This window comes from Eucyclogobius newberryi, unplaced genomic scaffold (assembly GCF_026437365.1).
Source record: "Eucyclogobius newberryi isolate DKJ021-1_F unplaced genomic scaffold, fEucNew1.0.hap1 SCAF_6, whole genome shotgun sequence".
NCBI classification, from domain to species: domain Eukaryota; kingdom Metazoa; phylum Chordata; class Actinopteri; order Gobiiformes; family Gobiidae; genus Eucyclogobius; species Eucyclogobius newberryi.
In genome coordinates, this window is record NW_027316278.1 from 22,090,786 (window position 1) to 22,103,384 (window position 12,599).

Sequence of the window (12,599 nt, forward strand, 5' to 3'; positions counted from 1 at the left end):
GACTGGATGTAGGCCTATTCAAACAGAAGGCCTAAGTGTGTGGATCAAGGGTTGATGTCCATTTATTCACATAGACTTCTGTATGACAGACATGTCAAGCATCAGGCTGTATCCCAGCACATGCTCGGTACAACAGTATAATAGTATGTTACAGATTGTATTGAGTTTTTTGTTACTAACAATAATAATTGCCTAAAGCAGCTGTAAGTTACATTAAAAGCTGAGCAGAGGTTCAGTGCAGGACAGACTGTGACATGCCAATGCTGCCACATGCTTCACCAGGTTTATGTTTGTATCAAGACTTCTACAGGTTAAACTAAGGTTTGAGACAGCGGTGCAGAAAAAATTAAACAATGGGCTTTTAACTTGTGCTCCAACTGAACACTGTCTTTGTGATTTACATAAGATTATTCATTTTATTTAATCATTAATTTGACATTCTAAAATTGCAATATTAAGTTTTTATAATGCTGTACAGTAGGGGTCAAAGGTCACAGTGTCCTGCAATAAGGTAAGCAGATTTATATCAGAGAAGAAAGTCACGATGATATGTTTTATTAACAAGATTAACCTCTGTCTTGTATTATTCAGCAACAGCCTCCGACAGATGAATAATGGAACCATTAATGGAGCACTTAGCTGTCATTATAGTGTTTCTTACCTGTGCCCGGCCGTCACATCTGGACATGTGAACTGTGACAGTGCAGCGCCTGCAGCCCTTATTGGCTGATGTATCATGTTTTGACTCCACAGCTGGCACACGCCCCTGTGAAAGCCTGAGCCTGAACCAGTGCCAAGGCGTTATTTGTTAATGAAGCTTCTCTAAATAACACAAACACACCTTCACTCACGCAACTGCACTGTGGCCCACAGCTTCTTAATCATCAGCAGCACTTATGTAGTTCTCCAACTGGGACAGAGACACGCAACCCTGTTCACCCCACTCCACTAGAGTGTGCATATACAGGTGTGTGCCCAATACACATCACCACAAATATAAGTGAACTTACATTGTATGTAGTGTAACTAATACAATGTATTGTATTGTAACTGAAAAAAATCACATGGATGTTTTTTTTGGAAAGATTAGATGTGACAGTTGAGAGTTGAATCCTTGTGCCCCATCCCAGAGAATGGCAAGAGCAAGTATCCAAGGCATGCTGTGTAATTTGGTGTAGCTCACTTCAAAGAGTCACCGTTAGCTGGCGCGACGTTCCCTTTTGCGTCTGGGGTCTCTGGCAGAAGAAAGGCAGGGGTTAGGAAGGCCCTCTCCTGGGACTGAAGGCATCCACAACAACATACTCAAGTTCCGCTATTTATCAATTGCTGTATTCATCTTTTCTGCTTTCCATTCACAGCACTACCAGGTTGGACCTGACACCACCTCCTCTGAAGGGGTCAAGAGAACCCCCACTGCCCGCTCACCCACACGGTTATCCCCTCCACGTCCTGAATGAGATCAAAGTTGCCATAGCTCCGTGCAGGAGACAAAGGGTGAGTTGAGGTGCTTAAAGCAGCTTGCTGATATGTCTGTTACAACAGTTCAGACCCTTAAGATGAATTCCTCGTACTAACGTTAACATCTCATTAATAGGTGAAACAGGCATGAGGAATTTCTCCCCACAGACAAATCTAGTGTCCTCTATAAATCAAAAGAGTATAATTTCTGTCTGTTAGGCAACCGTTCGTTTACCCTTTAAGCACCAGTCCAAACTAATAATCTCTTTGCGCGTTAGATACATGTTTTTTTTGGTCAAATGTCTGGAAAAGTAATGAATTTTGCCTGTGTTTGAAGTTGTCTGAAAAAATGACAGGTGACGATGAATTGTCCCCCAAAGATTTAATTGATGGAGGCGAGCAGGCTTGGGGAGGGAAAAGTTCACTTGTGCCTCCCTGTCCTGTTTGAAGGAGATGTGAGTTGGCAGTGCAGGAGAGGCTTGAAGATTAATGTTGCAAAAGGGGGTTCTGACAGCCTTTCCGCTGGTTTCAGTTCTCTTGGGTGGCCCGATTGGTCTTGGATGTCACTTTTGCTACTTAATCTTGTGTATGTGAACCAGACTGATTCAGAAGAGTTTGGGGAGGGGGCACAAACAGGGCGGGGGCTGTCCACATGGGCAACAGGAGATTAGGACTGATCAGAATCCTAGACTATCAGTCTTTCAACATCTAAACATGGGCAGTCTTGCTAGGAATCACAATCACGGTTAAAATATTAGAAATCCTTTTATTTGATCTTATTCATGTTTTACAATTATTTTGCTATTATTTATTAATTGTTTTTATAATTCCACTGAAACACATAATTCCACTGAAACACAATTCTAGTACTTTTATGATGTGTTTATATTTGATTATTTGATAGTTTTTAGTCCACACCAGAGTATGGTGGCTAACAGCATACTTGATAGTACATGTAATAATATGTTTCAGGGGGTTGAGCATTGTAAAGCTGATTTGTGCTCCCTTTTGTTGATGTTCCCCCAAAGAACTTCTGGCTTCCCAAGTTCATTTCAGAAGCTTCCAAAACTGCTTTGGTCCATTACAACATGAGCTTCGTTCTAAGGGAACACTATAGACTCTGGAGGATTTGAAAAATGAGGTGTAATGATTTTATTATGTAACTTCCATCTGTTTCTAATATCCTGTAAGCAATACATTTTAGGTATGCACCATATTTAGTGTACCAGTTGTGTTTGTGTGAGAAATGGGTGTTCTTGCATCAAATAGACTTTTGCAAGTGATGAGTCACTGTGGGGCAGCTCTGACACGGTGACACATTAGTTAATCCAATCATAGGATGTTTAGACCCAGAGTGGTCCTTAACAAAGAACTGTCATAGAATCCTAAAACACTGATCTACAAGAATCCCTTTTGAAGATGTCAATAAGTGGTAAGCCTCACACCTCACTGCAGTGTGGCAGGTTTATACTGGAAGTTTGACTTGAATTTATCTACATTTGATTTGGATTTAAATCCACAAAGATGAATTTAAACAGGAGAGTTCTCCTGTAGCTCACCTCTCTAAGCCCATCCAACTGCTGCCCGGCTTGACCCTGTGACTTTTAACCCTAATCCACAGTACCTACAGTCTATTTGTGTCCGACTTGAAGCCCGTGGCTGTCATGTTGTGCCGTCTGTAGCCTGCTACTCCAGTTGAGCTGATTCATCCCAGCGCCATGCTGTTACTCTAGCACCTCTTGTATTATTTGTTTATTTGGGACTGATTTTGCGGTTTCCTGCGTGAATCAAGCATGGTTTCGTCATAGCTCTAAGGGCAACATTAAATCTGCACTTGACCAAATATGGCCCTGGTAATGAGCAAAGTGCTGAGCAATAGCTTTGGTAAAACACAGGTGCTGCCTCTCTTTACGGTCCTCTGTAAGCTAAATAGTTTTTGTGAAAGACTTACAACTTCCTTTTGCTTGCACTCAAAACATTGTCTTTTGGAAATTGAACTTTGTGGTGTGTCACTGGAGCTGCTAACACAGTAAATGTTCCTTTGTCAGATGGCATGGTGCAGCAGCTACTATTAATTCAAGCTATTTAAGACAATAACTTTTTTCTAAAACCTTAGGTGTCTAGCCTTATTACGTGCTCTCCCATTAGTACGTTATGCTCTCTTCCATTGGTCTTTTTCCCACATGCTGTGACCACCCTTGTCTTTTTGTTTTTGACTTTTTCAGAGACATGACAGTAAATTCTACAGTTCACACAAGGCACACTTGGACCTCTAATGCGCAGCAGTCTTCAAAGAGTTATGACAAGAGTAAGTCACAGTTAAAACGACCCAGAACGATTGCCATCAGAGGGACAGGCGCTAGTAAACACAGAGCTCAGTCTAGACCACTGAGACGGGCATGTTAAGGTCAGCCTCATAAAGCTGTGGACATGGAGCAGACTAAAGAGCTCACCTGCACACATGGAGGATGCTCCGCACACTGGCCCCTGTGCATTGAGCTTTCATGTGATCTATGAGAACAGAGGCCCTCTGCTCACACACCCTGGACCTTTGACTGTGCCAAACAAATGAGGCCGCTTGTCTCTAAAGAACAAACACAGCATGGACCAACTTTAATACTTAATGTGCCGTGTGGATCTGAAATGTATTTTGACATAAACATCCAGAAAATGCTTGAGTGACCACCACTAAATGACCTCAGGAAAGAATGCAACAGCTTCTTCTTGACTGACATTTGCTTTTAGCGGCTCCTGTGGGACAGGCGATAGCGGGGGAGATCCTCCGGAGATAGAGCGCCATGCCCCCTGTCCCTTGCACAACAAAGAAAGTGAGTGATGTTTGTCTGAAAAGCTCTTGTTTTGATGTGAGGGCCACCTGGGATGCGGATCTCCATCAGCACTCGGGACGTGCACAGAGCAAAAGAAACAGATCTGATCCCAGGACAAACACCGTGAGTGACAAGCTTGCTGCAGTCCCACGGAAGTCCCCAACTCACACGCCACTCACACATGCAGCGGAAACAAAAAGCCCTGCGCGCTGACAAGACATACCGGGGTTCAAATGAACATGTATGTCTCACTGTCCTGAACCTACATGACACTACAATGTGATGTTAAAGTGTCAGGTGAAATAATTATGCTTATTATCCTTGATCTCACTCACCGAGCACCAGAGACAAAATAGTATAGATTATGATATATGTTGAGGAAAATGGTTCCAATGGCCCAAAAAATTCATCACTGCTGGATAAGTGCAAAAGTTAGCAAGAGGTTTATTAATTAACCCACATCTTTACCATATTAATTAAAAACAAAGACCCACTTCAAATTTTGGGTTATGGCAAGATGAAAGATGGCAAGAAAGCAATCTGATATAATATTTGTTTATTTTATTGATACATTTAATTCATGTTTGAAGGTTACTTTATCGTGTGAGATATACGTATACGATGGATTCTGTCATTGCGCCTGGAGCGCACAAGCTCTGGGTGTCCTGCATCAGCTGTGGTGGCTGAGCAGGGGTACAGGGCTTACATGGAAGTAAAGGCACACATCTGTTCCCTTAATAGCTGCTTCTTATCAGCAAAGATCCCACCACAAACGCTGGGCTGTAGGAAAAGTGTCTTCTACTCAGAGTTTAAGAAAACATGCCGGCTTCTGTTTGTCTTGTAAACGAATAGTGGGCTCCCTGCCAGCTTGTGAGTTTGCGTTTCACAAACTCACAGGGTTGACCAACTCATGTGTCATCATCATGCTCATACGTAAACGGGACCGTTATAAACCATGTTTTCAAGTCCACGTTCCATCAACATCAATTAGCATAAATATTTGTCTGTAGTAGTGTGCATGATGCTCACTAAATAAGCCTCTCATCAGACTGTATGAATGTGGGAACCGTCAGAGCCAGGTGTCCACATTCTTCTTCCTGACAGTCTCTGATTGATCAGCAGATTCTTCTCAAAACAGGACTTAATGATAAATGCAGACACATTGTCTACAAGTATTTGGGAAGTTAAGAGTTGTTCTAGCCACATATAAGCTAAATCGTTTTATTTAAATTTTTTATAAATACATGCATAATTTGTGTAGAATTAAACACTAAATAAGTTAGATGGCAATGTGAAACATTAACATTTGAAACATCAGCCAAAAAATCTTGTTATTCCAAGAGAATCGATCAACATTTGGATTATTTTGGTCTGTTAATGATGGGACCAATCATAATAAAGTTACATAATGAAGCATGATAGTTGGATCTAGTCTTCCACAGAAGTGTACGTTTCAACAACGCATGGTTGTTGAAACAGAGTTTCATAGTTTCTGGTGTTAAAATGTCTGGTGGCATCTCAGCTAACTTATACAGAAAATACACATCGGATACTGATAAAGCCTAGTAGGCCCACTTAAAGTGGGAAAGACAGACTGCAGACAGACAGGGAGGTGGTGCTTGGTTGGGATCCTATGGGTCAGCCTGATGCCCGTAGCCGTAACTGAAAGGAAACAGTACACTTTGGACAAAACCTCAAAAAGAGTGTGCAACAAAGAGAAGGGAAAGCCAGAGAAAGTTAGAAGGAAAAGAGATGGACAGAGAAGACCCACAGGCACTAGCCCGTGATCGGCCGGAGCAGCAGCAGACTGAAGAGAAATGTTTGCCCACAGGGAAAGACTGGAAAACAGGATCAAAGAGTCACTACAGCAACCTGCATGACACACAATGAATTAAAGCCAAACATTTGAAGTGAAAGAGAGGGAATAAGTGAAGAGAAAGAGAAGAAGGGAAGAGAAAGAAGAGGGGAACTGCTGCACACGCTTTACTTTCCACACACAACTTTGTACAAGCGCTCCACTCTTTGAGTGCCGCCCTTTTTTATTTTTTCACATTCGCTTTGCCTTGACCTCCATCTGCGTTAGGCCGATTATGCTCCAGGCTCAGATTTCCACTGGTCACCTTAAATCACAAATCAAGACAACAAATGTTTCCAGATTGTGTGCGACACACATTACAAATATTAAAGTCTGAAAAGACCCAAATCATCTGTGGATGGCAATAAGCTTTATAAGACTTCTACTTAGAAATGTATTTTATATTCAGAAAAGTTTGAAGAAATTCTGTATCTTGAGGTACTGCAGCCATTATAAAGTGCTGAACTGCTTGGTTTGATGGTGCTACACGGAAATGACCAACAGTTTTTATTACATTCATGTGGCTAATAGTTAGCTAATTAGTTATTGAATTGTTAAAAATGTCTAAATGTAATTAATACATATCTTAAAATTATATGGGATTATTTGATTCGTTATTGCATTGGTTTATCAACAACAGCCTGATTGTGTTTACTTAAAAAAAAAAAAGGATGGTAGCAATGATTTTAATTTTCATCTTTAATTTCTAAAGTACATAAACTCATGTTTTGAAAAAGCAAACATACAAACATAAAAAACTGCAGTGTATATTTTACACAGACAAGAAAGCAGATGTTTGGTAATTTATTCTTCCACGATGAGTAGGGATGTCCTGTTTCAAAATAGGACGAGTGATCAAGGAAAATACTGAAGAAAAAAGATAAGAGTTTGTGGTACAGGAGGCACAGTAGCAGGCACAGTCAGGAGAAGTGACGGGGCAGTGTGCAGAGGGCTGGGGTCTGCCACACACATGCACGCACGCGCGCACGCACACACACGCACACAAACGCACGCACACACACACACACGCACACACGCACACAAACACACACACACGCACACACACGCACACACACGCACACACACACACGCACACACGCACACACACACGCACACACACACGCACACACACACACACGCACACACAAACGCACGCACACACACACACGCACACACACACACACGCACACACAAACGCACGCACACACACACACACGCACACACACACGCACACAAACGCACGCACACACACACACACACGCACACACACGCACACACGCACACACACGCACACACACACGCACACAAACGCACGCACACACACGCACACACACGCACACGCGCACACACGCGCACACACACGCACACGCGCACACACGCACACACACACACATATACACACACACACACACACACACATATACACACATATACACACATATACACACACACAGGGAGGGCTCTTCACACACAGTTGGAAGGCATTAGGTCGTCGGACAGGGACTTGTCAGACACAGCTGTTGCTCTGTCTGATTGATCGAATCAACAAACAAAAAATGAAATGTCTAAGCCTGCACTATGTGTCACCATTGGTCTATATCCAGTTCATCACTTTTTGGTCTTTGTTTATGTATATATAAAATAATTGTAATGTTAGCACAGCTCTACAAGACTAACACACTGAACTAGAAAATATTTTTTGCACATTTATAAAAAGCATTCTGAATTTGGTTGCCAGTCCTTCCATCTGTGTCCATAAATTCACAGAGTAGTGTTTTCCTGTGGAAGGTACACAGCAGTACACTGTTTGCATGGGCACATCACTACTTGGACTCACAAAACTATTTGTATTATTAAATATTCATACATGGTGTGATAAACACCAATATGTAACTACTGTACATAACACAAGGGCCTTTCAATACACCCACATCCAGCCAAGTATTTACTGAAAACCATCAAAACCTATGACTTGGGCTCAGTGGGTTAGTGTTATTAGTTTTTTCAACAAGTAAACATATTTTGACTTGTGGAAAACATATTTTTCTCAGGAAATATCTTGATTCATGTGCTCTTCAACTTAAAATAAACAACATTAAAGTGAACTGAGAACATGTTTAAAAAGGAGGCCGGGGTCTTCTGATTGGACGGTAGGAGTGGATGCCAGCGATTACGTAGTTGTTCGTTCACTTAGGTCAGTTAGCCTGAGCAGCATCATATCCTGACAGGCTCTATGTCTTTGTCCTCCAATAAACCAATAAAATGGCCAAAACTTTCCTTCACTCCTTCCATGTTATCAGTTGTGCTTCCGTCAAGTATCCAACGTTTTCCTCTGGCCAGCGGCTCCAGCTCCAAGTACTTCTTTATCTGCAGGCAGAAATCATATTATCTATTTATTATCACTATAACAAAAATAATAATTCTATACATAAATAATACAATTTTAAATTCACATTCACAATTGTGGCATTTTAATTTCATAGTTCATTTATTTCATATATAAATTCTTTCATATCAGATTTTTTTTGGAGCAAAAACCCCTCAGCGAAACAAGTTCACGCAACCTAAATTCAGACTGAAAGAAGTTTCAAGCTGCAAGAGCAGTATATGTGAAGGCTCGCTTCCCACAATCAGTCCATACTGGAGGTACAGACATGTCACGTGAGCACAGGACATAGTGACCTTCAGCTCTCTGCACTCAAAAAGAGCCACTCAGTCCTGGCATACAGATCACATTGATGGGTGAGTCTACCACAACTTGTCACGACAAATCTTGCACAATGATGCGCAGTATTTAGATATCAAAAACATTTAGCTGTTGCATTAACATAAAGAACATCACCAAAATCAGAGGTAAAACGGTAGCAGATACCAGAAATTGAGTGGCTTCAAGAGAGAAGCAAGAATTCTTACGGTAGTAAAAAACAATTCTCTTCAATTATTTTGAAACCATATTTTGCAAGTGAGCCTGAAAACAGAGTTACTGGTATATGGCAACAGCCATGGTACTTCAAATGATGTAAATGTTTCTTTCTAAAGCCAAACTGTAAGTTAGACGCCTGGACGCTTATTTCAGGAACGTGTCTAAGAAACTGAAGAAGAACGGCAACGTGAACAAAGCTAGCCATGCTACACCTAAGTTAGCTTGCCCTGACGCAGCGAGATAGGCCCAGTGATTATAGGGGGCTTTGCTGCTAAGATTACAAAGGCAGTAGATGCAAAGATAAAACCGTACACTCCCTCTCGCTCACTAAGGTCCTTGGACCAGAAACTGTTGCTGGTTCCTCGCACCCGTTTTCGGACCAGAGGAGACCGATCCTTCCAGGCTGTTGCCCTCAGACTCTGGAACGATCTTCCGCTCTACCTACGGTCACTGGACTCAGTTGTTGCTTTTAAGGGTCAGCTTAAAACCTTTTTATTTAGTCAAGCCTTTTAAATGCACTTGTTTTAGCGGCTGATTTTACTGTATATTGTTGTATATGTATTGTTCACTGTAATTTTTTTGTGTTTTATCGTTTTATTCTGTGTTTTGTGAAGCACTTTGTGACTTCTGTCTGTGAAAGGTGCTATATAAATAAAATTGACTTACTTACTAACTTATAGATGCGGCCCTGGCGTAAATACATGATTTGAAACTGGACAGCTGAGCCATAGCAGCCGAAAATTAAATCTCTGATTTGAAAGACACGGTCTCTACCCTGCAAGCCAGAGTGGCAGATTTGACAAACCAGGTACGTGTCTTGAGTGACGAAGTGGACAACCTGGAGAATCGTAATCGCAGAGGTCAGTCTTCCAGACGACAGTGAAGGGAAAGACGTGGTCAAGTATAAATAAAGCTTGACTGTGCACATCACTCCCTTGCTCCCAAGCCGACCCCGACCTATTATACAGACGTTCCATCATTTCAGTGATAAACAGCATGCGATGACCAAACGAGCTCCATGTCTCTTTCTTCAATTCTTCAATGACTACTCTGCGAGAGTGGTCAAGAAACTTCAAACTTTTGATCAAGTTAAATCTCACCTGAGAGAAAAGAAGATGATCATAATCTGCTTTATCCTGCAATGCTGAGGCTCAAAGTGGATGGAAAAATAAAACTATTTAGGCAGCAGAGTGTTGCTGTACTGGTGTGATCCAAAATATGAAGCTCAATGGAAAGATATTGAGATTAATGCTATTCCTGCCTGTACCTTTCTGGCAGATGACAAATGATTGAGTTGTTTGGAGGAAGTTAAGAATCACTGGGTTAAATTTGTGCTTACAACATGGAAGAAACTAAACACAGATGTTAAAATCTTAAACTGGTTGGCTTATGACTCAAGTTTTTTTTTACCAAATAGTACTGACTTGAGATTCAAGGTCTGAATTACAAAAGGTTTAAACAATTTTCACCAGATTGTAAAAGATAATCATATGAAAAGCTTTGATATGTTTGGCTTGTAGAAACATGACCTTTATAGGTATTTATAATTCATATTATAACCAAGAAATGAAACAAAGTAATTACCATTAAAATCATCTAACCAACATAAACCAGAAGGCTCATAAACCAGAACTTTCAAGGGGGAATAATATCTAAATTATATCAATGCATTGCTAATCTGGACAGCTGCTCTACTAAATATATTAAAAACAAATGGGATATAGAAAGTAAGACTTTATAATAACTACACTTATTTCTGCTTTAGAAAAGCATGAACAAAGACATAATTCATAGTGAACAAATAGTTGGTTAAGAATGATTTAGGCTTAGTAATTACGTAACTACTACTACTCGAACACCAAACCCTTAACCTTAATTAAAGGCGTAATGGACAATTTTTTGGCGCCAAATCTGAGTCTCATTTCCTCGTGGCGTGGACAGCTGATTAGTCCTGCCACGTATCAATCATAAAACGCACCTACCGCTCACCTGCAGCCGCGTGCGGCTCGTCCCCCGAGAGCAGCATGTTTCCCTGTGTCTAAGCGCATGGATCTATCATAATATAGTTCCCTCAGTGTACAGGACAAAATTTAGACAGAGAAAGACAGTTCGAGCTGACTCATAAGAGACGGAAATCTACGGGAGACGAGAGATGCGATCCGTCGGGCTCATAAACAAACGCACGTGTAGAAGTGAGGCTGCTGCGCGCGTACGCAGGCTTCATTTGACATGTTACCCATATCATTTGGACTTTCCACGGCAGCAAAAGATAACTGTGGCATCATGAGTGTGGTCCTCGGTAGTCGATGTGTAGCCAGCCACCTGCATGGTAGTGATGTCCCTTCCTCTCTCATCCTCATTTCATGCTACACTGTTCTGTTTAATAAAACTAATATATATATATATATATATATATATATATATAAAGCGGCAGAAGATGGATGGATGGATGGATATATATATATATATATATATATATATATATCCATCCATCCATCCATCCATCTTCTGCCGCTTATATATATATATATATATATATATATATATATATATATATATATATATATATATATATATATATTACACACGCACACAGAGCATGTGATTTGATTTTTCTACAAGTTAGATTTGATTAGTTTATTGAAGCTTCATACTAGTGTTCTGTTTGTTCTAAAATTCCTCAACAGCACTTGATTTTTAAGTTCATATGTTGGTGTTCATGGGGAAGTTGTTGGGAGAACTAGAACAAGCTGTTGGATAAAAATAGATGCCAGCTGAGGGAAACAATAACTTGGACCTCCACAAAACATTGAGTGAGTTATTATATTTAGTGGTTTCAAAGGAGGCTTAACAAATGCTATTTTATTTCCAAAATGTGTGTGTCACATAAATAAGGTTGTAACTTCAATACCAGAGCAAGCTGCCACTATCAACCCTGTGCTACAAGTGAATTATTTTTTAAATTGTGGCCAGAGAGCCCAAAGGTCAGAGGGCCAATAAAATATCAGCAGCGTAAGAAATGACTGGAAGGGTTAATTTTAAGCAATACAAGTCAGTTCCCTCAGGTATTTAACCAATCACAGGGACAAACTACCAGTCCGACAATCAAATCAGTTTTCAACTTGTAATGAAATGGCTTGTGTCTAGACTGTTGGACTGTCAAGCTGCGCCATGGTGTGCAGCAGGAGGAGGATGGAGATAGGGGGAGGGGTGGGTGCGCTCTTTGTGTCTGTTCAGATGCAACCAGCCATGCCAGCGACTGGAGAGGGAGCCCAGTGTCTGTCTGCTGTAATGTGAGTTTAATGACAGATTAAGTCACCTCTGCGTGTTTGGCTCAGAAGCCCGGTGAGAAAGCCGAGTGGACCCAAACACTGTTAACAAATCTGTCTGGGTAACTGGAGCTGCCTTTGCCCAGACTCTAGCCTCAGACCTGACTGTAGACGATGTCTGGCTGCCTGCTCCAAGGCCCTCTTCTGGAAGACTTTGGCCCCTGCACTGGCAGACAGAAGTGACCTGCGTACAAGTGCAGTTCATC

General features: G+C 41.2%; 1 protein-coding gene across 2 annotated transcripts in view; it reads right to left on the bottom strand.

Moving 5' to 3' along the window:
* Positions 1-6,822: 6,822 nt before the first annotated feature.
* The window catches only part of arl15a (ADP-ribosylation factor-like 15a), a 62,993-nt gene continuing 57,216 nt past the window's right edge, over positions 6,823-12,599 (bottom strand). For both annotated transcript variants that reach the window (XM_072432525.1, XM_072432524.1), the window contains one exon: positions 6,823-8,508. In XM_072432525.1, coding sequence (XP_072288626.1) covers positions 8,356-8,508 — 153 coding nt within the window. In that variant the 3' untranslated portion in view covers positions 6,823-8,355. The remainder of the gene's footprint in view (positions 8,509-12,599) is intronic.